Source organism: Vicugna pacos, chromosome 33 (genome assembly GCF_048564905.1).
Source record: "Vicugna pacos chromosome 33, VicPac4, whole genome shotgun sequence".
Taxonomy (NCBI): Eukaryota; Metazoa; Chordata; class Mammalia; order Artiodactyla; family Camelidae; genus Vicugna; species Vicugna pacos.
In genome coordinates, this window is record NC_133019.1 from 5,928,433 (window position 1) to 5,942,353 (window position 13,921).

General features: G+C 54.6%; 1 protein-coding gene across 15 annotated transcripts in view; it reads right to left on the reverse strand.

Annotated features, from left to right (window-relative positions):
* Positions 1-334: 334 nt before the first annotated feature.
* Positions 335-13,921, reverse strand: part of ST3GAL4 (ST3 beta-galactoside alpha-2,3-sialyltransferase 4) — a 33,955-nt gene continuing 20,368 nt past the window's right edge. For 6 of the 15 annotated variants that reach the window (XM_072953982.1, XM_072953986.1, XM_031670360.2 and 3 more), the window contains exons 2-11: positions 7,925-7,997; positions 7,551-7,635; positions 7,061-7,141; positions 6,796-6,893; positions 6,543-6,603; positions 6,005-6,100; positions 5,721-5,910; positions 4,892-5,035; positions 1,284-1,427; positions 335-1,010 (exon numbers count right to left, since the gene is read on the reverse strand). In XM_072953982.1, coding sequence (XP_072810083.1) covers positions 924-1,010; positions 1,284-1,427; positions 4,892-5,035; positions 5,721-5,910; positions 6,005-6,100; positions 6,543-6,603; positions 6,796-6,893; positions 7,061-7,141; positions 7,551-7,635; positions 7,925-7,997 — 1,059 coding nt within the window. In that variant the 3' untranslated portion in view covers positions 335-923. Of the gene's footprint in view, positions 1,011-1,283; positions 1,428-4,891; positions 5,036-5,720; positions 5,911-6,004; positions 6,101-6,542; positions 6,604-6,795; positions 6,894-7,060; positions 7,142-7,550; positions 7,660-7,924; positions 7,998-10,026; positions 10,220-13,921 lie in introns of those variants that run through there. The other 9 variants (XM_072953984.1, XM_015244120.3, XM_072953975.1 and 6 more) reach the window with 5 other exon arrangements.

Genomic DNA, 13,921 nt, shown 5'->3' on the forward strand with positions numbered 1-13,921 from the left:
GGAAGAGGGTTCTGCCACTCCCATCTGGCATCCTCCTGCCCCTCCCTACCTCTGGAAAGTGAGCCAGAATGGAGACATCAGGCTAGGAGTCCAGCAGACAGGGCTGCTCTGGGTACCACTTGCTTGCCTGCTACACCAGGGTGATGGTGCATGACTTGGCACCAACCAAGCACTGTACTCAGTAAATAATTATTTCCTGGATGACCCTGGCCTGCTCCGGGCCCCACTGGCTCTCTAACCAGCCTGTCCACTGCCGGGAGCGGGGCCCACTGCTGTGTCCCACCACCCATCCATGCCTTCTTCAATTTGGAAAGACACAGGGTATCACGATCGCTTCTGTTTTAGGAAAAATAGTTTAATGATAAGTCTGTAACCTCTTTTCTAGATGTCTTCCCCTTCTGCATGGAACCCTTATGCCAGTGCTCTCCCCATGCCTGCTGGGAGGGAGCAGCCCCTCTCTGAAGGGCACCACCCACTCCGGGTACCGCCCGCTCCAGACGCCCTCACCCTCCTGGGAGGCCTGCTCTGGGTCTAGGCCCTAGAAGGTCCATCATTTTTGTTTTTATAAAAGTGGGCAGAACACTGTACGATGCCCCCTTTTCTGGATGCCATAGGACCAGCCCACAGCACGTTCCTACCCTTAATTAAATAGCCCATTAAATAATCTCCTGGCCCTGGCAGAGAGGGAGTGCCACAGCAGCCAGCCCCAGGCCTTGGCTGGGCTCCTGCTGCCCCGGGCCTCCACCCTGACTGGATCCGGCCTCCACCAGAGCAGCCAGGGGCACGGCCTCATCTCAGACCTGGCCTCCTCCCCACACAGGGGAGGGTGAGTCTGAGCAGGTCATGCTGGCACCAGGCACCCCCACAGCCACGGATGGGGGCCGCTCAGCACGGGAGCAGGACGGGTTCAGCTCCTGCCCAAGTCAGAAGTAAGTGAGGTTCTTGACCGCTCCAATCTCCAGCATCCGCTTGATGGCCAGGGCTTCCTGGGAGACATTGTGGCCTGACCCCTGCAGAGAGCCAAGGAAGCAAACTGAGGAACTCCTAGGCAGCTCCTGGCCGGCCCAGGACCCCACGGCCCCGGAGCTCCGTTCCCTGGGCGGCTCTCGGAAGGCAGACAGAACGCAGAGGACGCTGGCCTGGGAGTCCAGATGCCTTGGTTCCAGTTCTGACCCTCCATATGTCCTCACCGTGAGCCATCTCTGGGCCCCTGCCACCCCCTCACTCACCCGGGGATTCCAGGCCCACTCGCCCCACTGAGCTGACACGTGGGGGCCACTTACCGCCATGGACTTGAGCGTGATCTGCTCATAGTAGTGAATGGTCTGCTTCTTGTTGTGGGCGTCTGGGTAGCCGAAGCCGGCAATGTGCACCAAGTCGCAGAGGTGGAGGGCCAGGGTGATGGCCAGCAGGCCCGTGGTGGGCTTCTGAGGGACAAGGAGTGGGGAAGGCATTAGAGGGAGCCCCGCTCCTTCCACCACCTCTAGGCGGCGCTCTGCCGCAGAGCCTTCTGTCAGGCAGCCAGGAGCCATGCGGCGCTAGTGCAACTAAGGCACTGAACTCTTAATTTTATCCAATTTTAATTAAAATGTAAATAGCCGCACGTGCCTCCTGGCTACCATACTGCCTCGTACAACTCAACACATCTGGGGAGGGTCTGGGCCTCTAAGGGCGATGATGGCAACCAGGATGGCAAGAATGATGGTAGAACAGTAATGACACATACCGCTTTCTGAGCAGGTGCTGCGTGCCAGACGCTGTGTTAAGTGTTTCAGCCAGTGTAATGTATCATCTCATTCGGTCCTCACAAACACACTGACGTAGATGCTGTCATTAGCCCCATTTCACAGATAGGGAACTGAGGCTTACAACTGTTAAGCAAGTCACTCTGGGAGTGAAAAGGTTCTGCTCTCTGCGTTGGAGACCCTCACCTCTTTCAGGAGCCCTGGGGCTCTCACACTCCTGGGCTGTGCACCCTTCATGAGGGTGGGCTCTCCCCTTCTGTAAAATGGGGACAGCAGTACACACCCCATTCCCAGCGGCACGGGCTGCTATGAGGACCTCACTTCCTCCAACCCTAATTCATCCATGGGGATGGGCCACCTGATAGTCTCACCTCACAAACCGCCTTCCTCCGCTGGGGTGACTGCTCTCCAGACCGCTTTGGTGCCCACTCCCCGGACCTTGTCAGGCCCCCTAGTGCTGGGTTCCCCCCGGCGTCCCTTCTGGAGCCCTCCTCTCCCTCATCTGCCACTTCCTGCCCAGGACTTCCGTCTCAGTCCCGTTGCTTTTACTACCATGGTGTTATCAAGTTCAGACCTCTGCCAGACCACACATACATCAGCTCTAGCTGGCTCTGCTCGGACGTGGGCTCCTTAAACTCACCGCACTCTCCTCTCCCCATTTTCCCTTTGTTGCTTAAACATACTGCTATTCACCTGGTTGTCCCTGCTGGAAATCTAGAATTATCATAAATCTTTCATTTTCACTTTAAAATCATGCTGTAGCAGGAGAATTCTAAGAGGAACCTTGAGAGTGTGCGAAACCTATGAATATGATGAGACATGCTGTGTTATTCTGCTTTGTAGGGCACAGGACCATAAGATAGGGAGATAAATCCTGGTGGGCTTGACCTCATCTCACGTGTTTTACACCGGGGTCTAGAGAGCTGTCCTGGAGGAAGTCGGAGACACAAAAAGGATTTATCATGCGTAGCTGGTCTGACAATGGAGGGGGTCGCACAGCAAGATACGCGGGCAGCCGCTATGAGCTAAGGGTACCACCCCAGGCCGAAGCCAGTCGGGAAATGGGGACCTTGGACCTGGAACCACAAGGAGCTAAATCCTTCCAAGAATGAACTTGGAAGAAAATCTCCCCACTGAGCCTCCAGACAAGAACTCAGTCTGGCAGCCAACTTGACTTCAGCCTTGTATACCCTACGCAGAGATTCCAGCCATGCTGTGCTGGACTTCTGACCTCCAGAATATGAGCCAATACATGGATGTTGTTTTAAGCCGCTAAACTGGTGACTTGTTAGGAAGCAACAGGAAACCAACACAGATATCCAGTCCATCCGCTCCTTTCCTCTTCCCACTGCCAAGAGAGCCAGGCTCTGGCCTTAACTTTCTCCTGTGCTCTCTAGCCTCACTCCCTGCCATCAGGGGCATAAACTCCTCCTCGCTGGCCCCTCAGCATCACGTGCACGGGAACTCAGTACCAGGGAGTTGCTGGTCTTGCCAAATGCTCCCAAAAGGTCCAACTCCAGTACCACCTCCTCTAATGGTCCCACCTCCAGACAGCCCTGAACAGAGGTCAGCCCCTGCTCCGAGACCCCACAGCACTTGGGACAACTCTCTGCCAGAGCATTTTGTCATTCCAGGCTGCAACCTGTATGTTTATTCTGTTAGATTGAGTTTTCCTAGGGCAAAGAGCATGTCTTACTTCCCACACATGCAAACTTGGGGGCCGGCGCTGAGCGGTCACAGAAGCAGGCAGTCAGCACAGGAAGTTGAGTCAGAGTAAATGTTCAGTAAATAATAAAATCATGTATTCAAAATTTGGTAAGTATTTATTGAGTGTTCACTGTATACCAATCTCCATGATAGGCATATGACATGATTACCTCTTTAACTCTTAGAATGGCTTTAAAACGTCAGCATTAATATTATCTCCAGCACACAGATAAGAAAACCAAGGCTCTGCATGGTTGACTAGCCCAGGGTCACCCAGTAAGGTACGAAGCACAGCGAGTCTTGTCTGTGTCTCCTAGCAACCTCTGTCCCACACAGCCCCTCTGAGGGCTCAAAGGACACAGTGGAGGCACAGGCTTGGGACCACAAGGGCAGTGAGAGCTGAAACCGCACCCATAACTTACGAAACTACACTGACTCCCAAAACTGCCACACCTACCCAACCTGGATCTGCAGGACCAACTGCTACCTCAAATCCTTTTAACTCCTTTAGACCAATATGTTCCACGATAAGATCGCAGAAAAAGTGATTAAAAAAAATTGACTGCAGGGCTTAGGCTGCACTCCATGTTTTAAAGATAAGACTACTGACTGTCCCAGCAAATCCCAGAAAAAAAAAATGTGAATGAAGGGCCACAAATAGCAAAATAGCCTTCTTTCTTACGGGTGAGTTGCATTCCATTACATACATACGCTGCCTCTTCTTTATCCACTCGTCTATTGATGTGCACTAAGGATGCTTCCATATCTTGGCAATTATAAATAATGCTGCTATTAATAGCAGGGTATACGTATCTTTTTGAATTAATTCTTCTTTTGTTGTTGGCTTTATTCTTTTGATAACTATGTAAGTTTAAAAAGCTAAAGCTCTAAACGTTCTTAAAAACAATGAACAGTACTTACATGTAAATTTTTAAAAATATGAACAGGATATTGTATGTTATGTATTTACATGCAATATATTGTGTATGTGCAAACTGTAACAGTTCTACCTAATAAAACTGAAAAATGAGAAAAGTAAATTTAAAAAAAGACCACTGACTGTCCCAGCATATCCTATTTATGAATTCTGTTTATAAATTTTGATCAGCACCTGCCAAAACCATCCTCTAACACCAGCCTCCTAAGCCCTAGAAATACCCTTCCCTGACTCCTCGCTTTGGAGAAGGCCTGGGGCATCTCAGAAGTGTGCGCTCTTCCCAGCTGCACAAGCCGGTATACCTGACTCTGATTACAGGTGTGTGCCTGAGGTCAGGGAACTTCAACAGGTGTTATTCAAATGCCAGCTGCGATCTCTGCTATAATTCTCCCCTCTCCTGGGGTCCTCCATGCCTTCCTAAGCCTCTAGGAAGCCCCACCTACTTTCCACCCAGAACGTCAGATGTCCAACCCCAGCTGCTGGGTCCTCAGCCCATCATCACCTGCTTAATCTTGCGAGGCTGTTGCATTGGTAGGCTCAGCAGTTTGTCAGCTGCAATCTCCATAAAGAAGGGATTGAGAATCCGAATCTGTTTGGGGTTGACGTCCCAGATGAGGGGAGGCTGTTTCCAGAAGCCCTTCCGCACCTAGCAGGGCAGGGTTGGAAGGGAGAGACAGGAGTGGGTGGGGGCCAGCCAGGTGGTCCTCGGCCAGGGGCTGTGCTCCATGCGAGGGCAGAGGCCCTCAAGGGTGCCGGGTGAGGGGAGGAGGGGGAGGCAAGAGGAGAGGAGTGGGGAGAGAGAGCAGCCCCGAGGGGAGACCAGGTGGCACGTGTGAAGAGTTTGGGTCCAACCACTGCCCACTTCCAAGGATATCTGCACAAGTAGAAGGCGCTAGCTCAACACTTGGCAAAAAACGCCAGGTCGGACAGTTCGGCATCCAACCAGATGGCAAAGAGACAGAGTGGATTTTCTGGGGTCCTCCTAGAAGGACACAGATCTCGACTGTTTCAACCTGCCCCCACCTGGAGGTGACTACGGACTGGTCCCTTTGCTCCCAAGCTTCTCACTGGCAAACATATTTTGGCAGCTTTTCCGTCCCAGGCAGCCTCAAGCTGGGCATGCCCTGGGCTGCTGCTGCCTGACTCCTGCAGGCCCTCAGGCCCAGGCTGCGGGGCGGCCCGTCAGAAGCCCCGCAGAGCACTGAGCTCACGCCTCCCCGTCCCCGGTTCTCAGGAACTGCAGGGCACACATTCTGGTGTGGGAGGTCCTGACCCAGGCAGTGTCCCCATCACCAGGCCTCGACCTCTCCCCTCCCAGTCTCCCCACATACCCGCTTCTTATCACTCAGGATGGTCTCAATCCAGTGGAAGTCCATGGCCTTGAAAGCTACCAGGACGAGGAGTGTGTCCGGGTTGTTCTCCACTTTGGGGTTGAAGTGGGCGGATTCAGGGTAGAAGAGGCGCATGGTGGTCTTAGAGCCCACGTCACCCTCGTAGCCGGCCACGGGGGCGTTGTTTAACCTGGGAGGTGGGGGGAGGACGCCTGTCACCTGGAGCCCCGCTGGGCCTGCTCACCACCAGCCCACACAGAGGAGGGGAGGGCGGCCACACGGACCTGATGACCACGTCATATTTGTTGATGGCTTCGCCCAGCGAGCTGTTCCGCAGCCGATGTCCGTTGCCCACCACCACGCAGCGGCGACACTTGAGGCTGCCACGGGGAGAGGGTGGTCAGGGCAGAAGCAGCCCCTGCTCCTGCTCCGCCCAACTTTCCTTCCCAGGCCCCTGCAGCCCCTGCTCCCCAGGCATCTCTGAGGAGTCCTGCTTGTGGTCTTGCTGACTCTGCAGCCCCAGGCTTTCAAAGGGGAGGAAACTGAGCAGAACATGGCAGAGAGAGCAGGGACGGAGGGAGGTATTTGGGAAGTACCAAGCAGAAACCCCATTTCGGAGCCCCACCCCCCACTGCCTGCTGCCCAGGCCTGCCTGTTACCACGTCGATGCCCTCCGCCACCTCTGCCACTCTGGCAGCCGGATGCTCAGGCTCAGTTGCCATGGGGACTGGCATATCCACCTCCCCCGGAGACAGGCAGGCTCACTGGGAGGTGCTGAACCATGACCCTTTCACACCAGGGCAGGAAGGAGTGTCTCCTTACCTCTGGATGCTCTCCGGAATGGAGTAGCTGGTGATGGCTAGAACCCGGAGAAGCAGGTCTTCTACAAAAAGAGCCGGGTTGGAAGGGGCTGATGACAACAGCTAGCTCTCCAAAGGCTGCCAACTCTCCCTCCCCTGACCTCAGTATCTGAGCCTGGCTAAGAGCGTGGGCACTGGGACCGTGGGCAGCAAAGAACGGGAAGCAGTGTGGCGAGGTGAGCCCACTGTTCCCACCCCACCAGGTGGGCACTTACCACTCCCCTTGGTCCCAAAGGGCAGCTCATAGGCAGATGGTGTCTTGACCCAGAAATAATCCTTAAGCTGCAGGAAGATGGGCTGTTCTCGGGAGTAGCTGCACAAGGTGAAAGCAGGGTGAGGAAGGGATTAATCCTGATGCCAGCAACAGGGTCAGACCACTAATAACATGTACACACAGCCAACGCCTCTGCTTCCCTCTCTGCCTTCATCTGACCTGTGCCCGCAGCACTCAGCACCCCCACCCCGTACTCACACACTTACTTGCCGAAGAGCTTAGAGGCCTTCCTCTCCGCCTCACCCTGGAGGCATGGCTCTTTCTTCTCTGGGATGGGAAAATAAAAACTGGAGACAGAAAAGGAGAGGAGGCAGGAGCTCCAGTCAGACCTCAGGGCTAAGAGGCCAGCATCAGCCCAGGTGGCCCCCACCTCCTCCCAGGGCACACAGGTCCCAAGGTGCTGGAGAGCAACTCGCAGGGTGGAACCGTGTCAGCCAGTCTGACACCAAATCATTGTGAATCCAGCTCTTCCTTCTCCTGAACGCCCTGGGTGAGGGACCTGGGGAGTCATCCCTACCCTACCCTCCAGACCCACCACCCACCCTCACAGAAGGATTTCATGCTGGCATGTACCAGAGCGGTCACGCCCTGGCTCTCTGAACCCTCCTGCCCCACTAGGTGCCCACCTCCTGATGCTCCAGCTTCCAACCCCGTTCCCAAGAAGAACCCACGGAAGGTCACGGAATATGGACTCACAGCTCAATGTACCTGTCTTCCCGGGAGATGGAATACCACACCATGACAGCCAGGACCAGAGCCAGCATGGCCAGGAGCTTCCAGCCTGCAGGGCACATGCACAGAGGAGCTGGAGGCAGAAACAGGCAGGGACAGCCCCAGTCCATCTTCTCGTCTGCCCATTTGGGGCTCCTGCAACCCCAGCTCAAGCAGGCCCTGAGCTTTCTGGCATGGGGCTTGGACCTGAGTGTTTCCACTGTCCTTTGAGATAAAGAGAGAGGCCCCTGGGTCCGTGTCTGTCCCGCCACAACCCCAGGGCGGTCCCAGGATGATGCTGAAGACTACTTCGGCGGAGCCCATCATTCAGGGTGGGAGAGCCCCCAGAGAACACTCACGGGACTTGCTGACCATGTTTCTCAGGCAGCAGGGTTCCTGGGGAGAGCTGTCATCCCGGCTGCCTCGAGCCACCTAGGAGGTAAGAGTCACAGGTGTCTGGTCAGCTCCAACACCCTCGCTTAGCCACTGGAGCAGGGCACACCCACAGCCTGCCTCTTCCCGCCTCCAGAAATCACAAAGCTGCTTCTGGGGTGGCCACCCAGAGAGCAGGCCCCTTCACCCTGGACGTCGCCTTAACCCCTCAGAGGCAGCATCAGGGATCCAGGGGGGCGTCCTGCGCCCCAGAAAGAAAGGGAAACCAAGTCCCACCCCTCACGGATTTGGTCCCAGGCCAGGCTGGCCTACTCTAGCTTTTCCCTGGCCCGGTTCCCCTCACTGTCCTCTCCCTCATTTTGACCAAGGAAGGGCCGGCTCCGGCAGGCAGCTGTGCCTCCGCCCATTTTCTACAGGAAAGTTAAGTTAACTGTGCAAGGGCATGATTCAGATCTACACAACCGAAGTTAAGCTTATCGATTCCTCACTGTCCAAGGCATTCCCCTGCTTCTGGCTGCTCCCTCTCCATCATCAATCTCCCACCACTCCGCCCAGACACTGGGGTGAGGGTGGGGCCACCAGATGGTCCATGAGGCCCCCTCCAGCCCTCCTAGACTCTGGCTGAATGCAAAGTACCCACGCCCTCATCACCCAGGTGCATGGGGGAATCAGGGTAGGCAGGCTCTCTGTATGGGAGCTTGGGGAGTGGGAAGGGTCTGTTTAGTCAAAGAGGAGACAGGAGACCCTTTCAGGTAAGGATGGGGCTGTGGAGGAAGTGAGTTGCTACACACAGATAAACAGAGAGGTCCCTCCAGTCACAAACCCAGCCAAGGGCCAAGCTTCTGAGTCAACAAGGAAGAGATTTCTGCAGTTTCCACAGCCACATGAAGAGGCACAGGACACACAGAGCCAGTTTCTTCTATCCAGGCCATGCTCCCCAGTGATCTGGGTGGTACGCATCACATGGGCCACTTATTGAAAACACAGATTCCAGAGCCCTTCTCTGAGATTGCTTCAGCACTGGGGTGGGACTTGGGGTGGGCATTTTCACAAGCAGCCCATGTGATTCTCTTGATGGATCAGGAAAGGGAGGGAAGCATGAATGTGTTCTCTTGAGGATCAGTGAAAAGATCTCAAATTTATTTCTCAAGGGTTGGGGGGACCGCCTCTGGATGAGGTCTGGTTTTTGTTACAAACCATAAATCGATTATCCTGAACACGGTCCTATTATGGAGTTGATGCTTTGCTCCCAAGGGTATCCCCCATGCTGAGTCCACAAACACCCAAGGATGAGAGTCTTGAGGGGAAGAGTAACCCAGGTGGGGCAGGGCGGGGACCAGAGTCAGATGTGCTCAGTAGGGTCGGGAACACCAGTGGGGATGGGGACGGCCCTGCCCAGTAAAGAAAAGTCTTAGATTTGTAATCAGAAGACCCCAGTGAAAGCCAAGGTTCTAGTAACTTCCCTGGTTGCTTTTCCGAGGGTGGTCTGCTTCCCCGACCTACCCATGGCAACCGTCAAGTCATCCCCTACCTTGTTATCCCCTCCACAGCACTTCTCATCTGTAATTAGTTTAGTTACTTGCTCACTTGCTTTCTGTCTCCCCCACTAACTACAAGCCCTGTGAGGGCAGGAAGGGGGTCTGTCTGATTCCCAGCTCCAGTCCCAGCATGTTGCCTGACACCCCGCCAGAGCTCATCAATTATTGAATGAATAACACAATGGGTTATCTTGGGGGGGGTTCATTTTTCCCTCTCTGACCTTCAGTTTTTTGGTCTGTAAAACTGCAAAGTTGGTCTAAGAAATGCTTGCAACTCAAATACAATTATCAGATCAACAGCCTGGGCCTCACTAGGGATCATGTTAGAAACGTACGAATGCACAAATCAGAACCTGCATTTGAATAAGACCCCCTCGATGATTCACATGCACATTCAGGTTTGAGAAGCACTCCTCTTGACCTCGGCTGAACAAGAAAATGGCAGGATCTGGGTCCCAGGCCTGGGGATTCTGACTTCACTGGTCTGGCCCCGCGCTGGAATTTTTTCTTGCACCCTAGGCGATACTAACCCAGCCAAGGCTGAGAACCGCTGGTCCGGATAATGGCGAAAGCAGGCTTCTTAAACTCTGATGTGCACATCCTGACTCAGTGGGTGTGGTGGGTCTGCATTCTCACCAGCTCCTGGGGCTCCCTGCTGCTAGGCTGAGACCACACTTTGAGCTGCAAAGCTCTAAACCAGGTCCTTCCCAGCTCTCACATCTCATTCCATGAGGGGCTGCACCCTCTCCCGCCCACCACACCGCCCCCGCCCTCCCAGTCTTCCTTTCTCATCACGGTCCAGGCCATCGCACTTATCTCCCTTTATCAGGAGGTCGCAGCACTGGTTGCACAAGGCAATTCCGGAGACACTGAAGTATGACAGGTGTCCAGGCCCCGCTCTCCAAGAGTCTTATTTAATTGGTTGGGGGCGGGGCCCAGGCATCGGCAAGTAGGAAACCAAACAAAAAAACTTCACCTTTCCTGTGATTCTAACAGGCAACTGAGATGGAGTATGTTCCCCAGTCACTGAAAGTCAAGGCCTTGGCCACACCACAGGCCCTGCCTCCACGGAGGAGAACTTTGGGGGTCAGAGGTGACAGGTTCTGAGCCACAAGACAACTGGCCTTCTTTGGTCTCCTCCCTGGGAAAGCTGTACCCTTCCCCCCTAAACTGTGCTGGTCTCGGGCTGAGCAGGCTGGCTAGTCCTGGAGCCCTGCTCCAAGAGACCCCCTCGGAGACTTCATTAGCCAACCCCCTCCCCTTGCTGGGCCAAGCCAAGAGGCTCACTGAGCCCCGAGACATTCCTGGAGCACGGGCTTCTTGGGCTGGCTGCCGCCTCAGGACAATGACTAGCCTTCACCCAGCAGCTGTCCCACATGACTGCCAGCCCCTGGGAACCAAAGGACAGGAGGAAAGTCATAGAAGGGCCTGGGCAGGAGAGCAGGAGTCTGATCCACTCATGGGTGGATCAAGGTGCCCCAACCTCTACCTGCCAACAGCTGCCGAGGAGACCGGCCCACCCAACCCACTGGGTAAAGCGGACCCCAGGGCAGGAAGGCCGTGTGCTCTCCTGCTGCCATGCTAAGAGCCACGGCGTCCCTGGCTGAAGCCAGGCTGCGGAGCACGGCCACAGAACTCGCCAAGAGGCAGAACTGGAGCACGGGGTGAAGAAATAAGCCCCCACGCTGCCCTGGCACCAGCTGCCTCGCTCACAGGAAGTGCTCCGAGGGCACTCCCTATACTGAGAGGAACAGAACCGGATACCACCCACGGGCCCAGCAGGAAGCCAGGCCCCCCCCAGAGCCCTTGGCCCATCAAAGGGATCCGGCTTCAGGTTCCTGAGAAGGGCATGGGAAGACCAGTGGGACCCAAGCACAGGCTCTGTCCTTCCTGGTTCAGAGCAAGTCACTTGATCAATGTCACCGACCTTCAGTTTCCTGGAGAAAACCCAGAGCCGCCTGCCGGCCACCTGACTCACCTGGCCTTCTTGCTTCCTCCTCACCCCTCCCCACTGGACACGATCCCACGCACCTTTCCAGCATTGTTCCCAACCAGTGACCCCCCTTGCCTGGTCTCTCCGCCCCTGCCTCCTCCTCCACTCAAGTCTCCCTCTGCCTAAAGCAAAACAAAACCCTTCTCTGCCTCTAGCTCCTCTTCAGGCTACCTGTGCCTCTCTGCCCTGGCCTCCAGTGCTCTAACTCCTGAATCTGGGCCACATCCTCACCTCCCACCCCCCCACCCCTCCACCGCCCCTGGTTCCCACCCCTGTTTTCATGCAGAAATCGCTCTGGCTGAAGCCTTCGGTGGCCTCCTAGTTGTTGCACCTGAGAAAGGTCTATTCTCACTCTTTCCTGTACTCTGAGGACTTCGCTACAATCAGACGACACCTCCTTGGCTTCTGCGTCAAGACTCTCTCCAGGTTTTCCGCCTACCTCGCTCCGATTCCCAGAGAGCCGCCCTCGGACCTCGGCCCTTCCCCCGCCTGCTTTCACAGGACAAGTTCATTCACCACGAGAGGCTTAACTACTGCTCATGCCCTGATGATCCAAGCTCTTTTTCAGCTCTTTCACTTCTCTCCCCAATCCCATCTTAATATTTCTAATTTTCTACTGTGCACCCTCCCTGGAATGATCTTAAACTCTTCAAACTCAACATGTCCAAAACTGGACCCAGGCTACCCACCGACCCCCACACGATCATCAGCTCATCCTTCCAACATCCCCTCCCCTTCACACCATCCCCACTAAACATGATCTGTTCTACCCCCTTTTCCTCGTTCCAGCAAATGCTTGAATTCCTACTAAATGTTTGCCATAGTGGGAGGCACGGGGGATGTGAAGCTTTATAAGCTCAGCACAGTGTAAAGGCCACATAGTCCAGAGTCTCCGAAGTACTTTGGAATGCAGCCCTCCACCTCTCTTCTTGAGTCACAGGTTGATTGTAGATCCCACCCCCATTTACCTGCTTCCTGACTGGTCCCTCGACAAGTCTTTCGTCACTCAAGCCTCTTCTTTGGAACTGCCAACACAGTATCTTTCCAAGAAACAATATGGACCAAATTACCCTCCCGCTTCAATGGCTCCCCATTCCTTAAATGGAAAATCAAAGCTCCTTAGAGGCAGCCAGGGCCCTTCAATCCCAGGCCACAAGCCCTGCAGGTGCATCTTCCAGCTCCTCCCAAGCACAGGGCAGGAGCCCCCTTCTCATTCCACAGGCCCACCTCTGCACGAGCTTTCCTCCATCAGGAAGACCCTAGGCCCTCCCTGCCGCTCCCCTGGACAGTCTCACTCCTCCTGCAGCGCTGGCTCAAATGGCACCTCCCCTAGGAGGTCTTTCCCGACATTTCTAAACGATGGTTTCTTCCCACAAAATATAGTCCATAACTTGATTTTAGCACCCACCAGGTAATATAATTTCATATTACATAATTACTATTTTCATGTCTTGCCCACTGTCCTCTGACCTCTGAAATTGGAGGCTTGTTTATACCAAGAGTCTATCAGAGTACCCGGGCTAGAGAAGATGCTTTATCACATAATATAATTTTATATTATTAACTGTTTTTGCTTCTTGCCCATGAGACTATGATCTCTGTGGTCCAGGCCTGCTTTTTATCTTCAGACTTTATCCCAGGGCCTAGAATGTAGCAAATATTTCATAAACATTTGACACAGGCATAACAAGATGAGATTAAAAATGTACTACATCCCTTACTGAGAGCTGAAATGTATTGCAGACTTACATGTGCAACACCAGGGGTCCCAACCTCCTCGCCACTGCTTTGGGGACCAGACTAATCACTGTTGTGGGGGGCTGTCCTGTGCACCATAGGATGGTTACCGACACCTCTGACCCCTACTCACTAGATGTCAGCAGGACCCCCACTCCCCAGTTCTGACACCCTGAATGTCTCCAGACATTACCAAATGTTGAGAACTGCTGTGCTAGACACTTCCAAGGGCTGTCCAAGTATGATCTCAACCCTGTGAGTTAAACACTATCATTACCTCCATTGTGGAGACAGAGAAATGAGATGCAAAAACGGTCAGCATCTTGCCCAGGGGCCCAGAGCTAGTGAGGAGCTTAGCTCCAGGGCCCACACTCCTAACCCGCTCCCCCGACCCCGCCGCCTCTAAACCTTCCTGTGAAGAAATGGCTTCCTAGACACCAAGATCCCTGGAACGCCCACCTGCTGCCCTTTGGAGCAACTGGAGGAGGTCACCCTCCATCACATCAAAGTCCTTCAAAGGCTTACAGCAGCAAAGGGGCGCCTCCCGTGCTCGGTCTCAGGAAGGCTTCCTCATGAGACATGGTTTCTGCACCCCCCATCGCCCCGGGGCGCTCCTGGAAGCCCTCCAGCAGGTCTCCAGTGCCCACAGCTGCATTCGCGGGATGACTGGACACCATCTGGACACCAGACTTCCA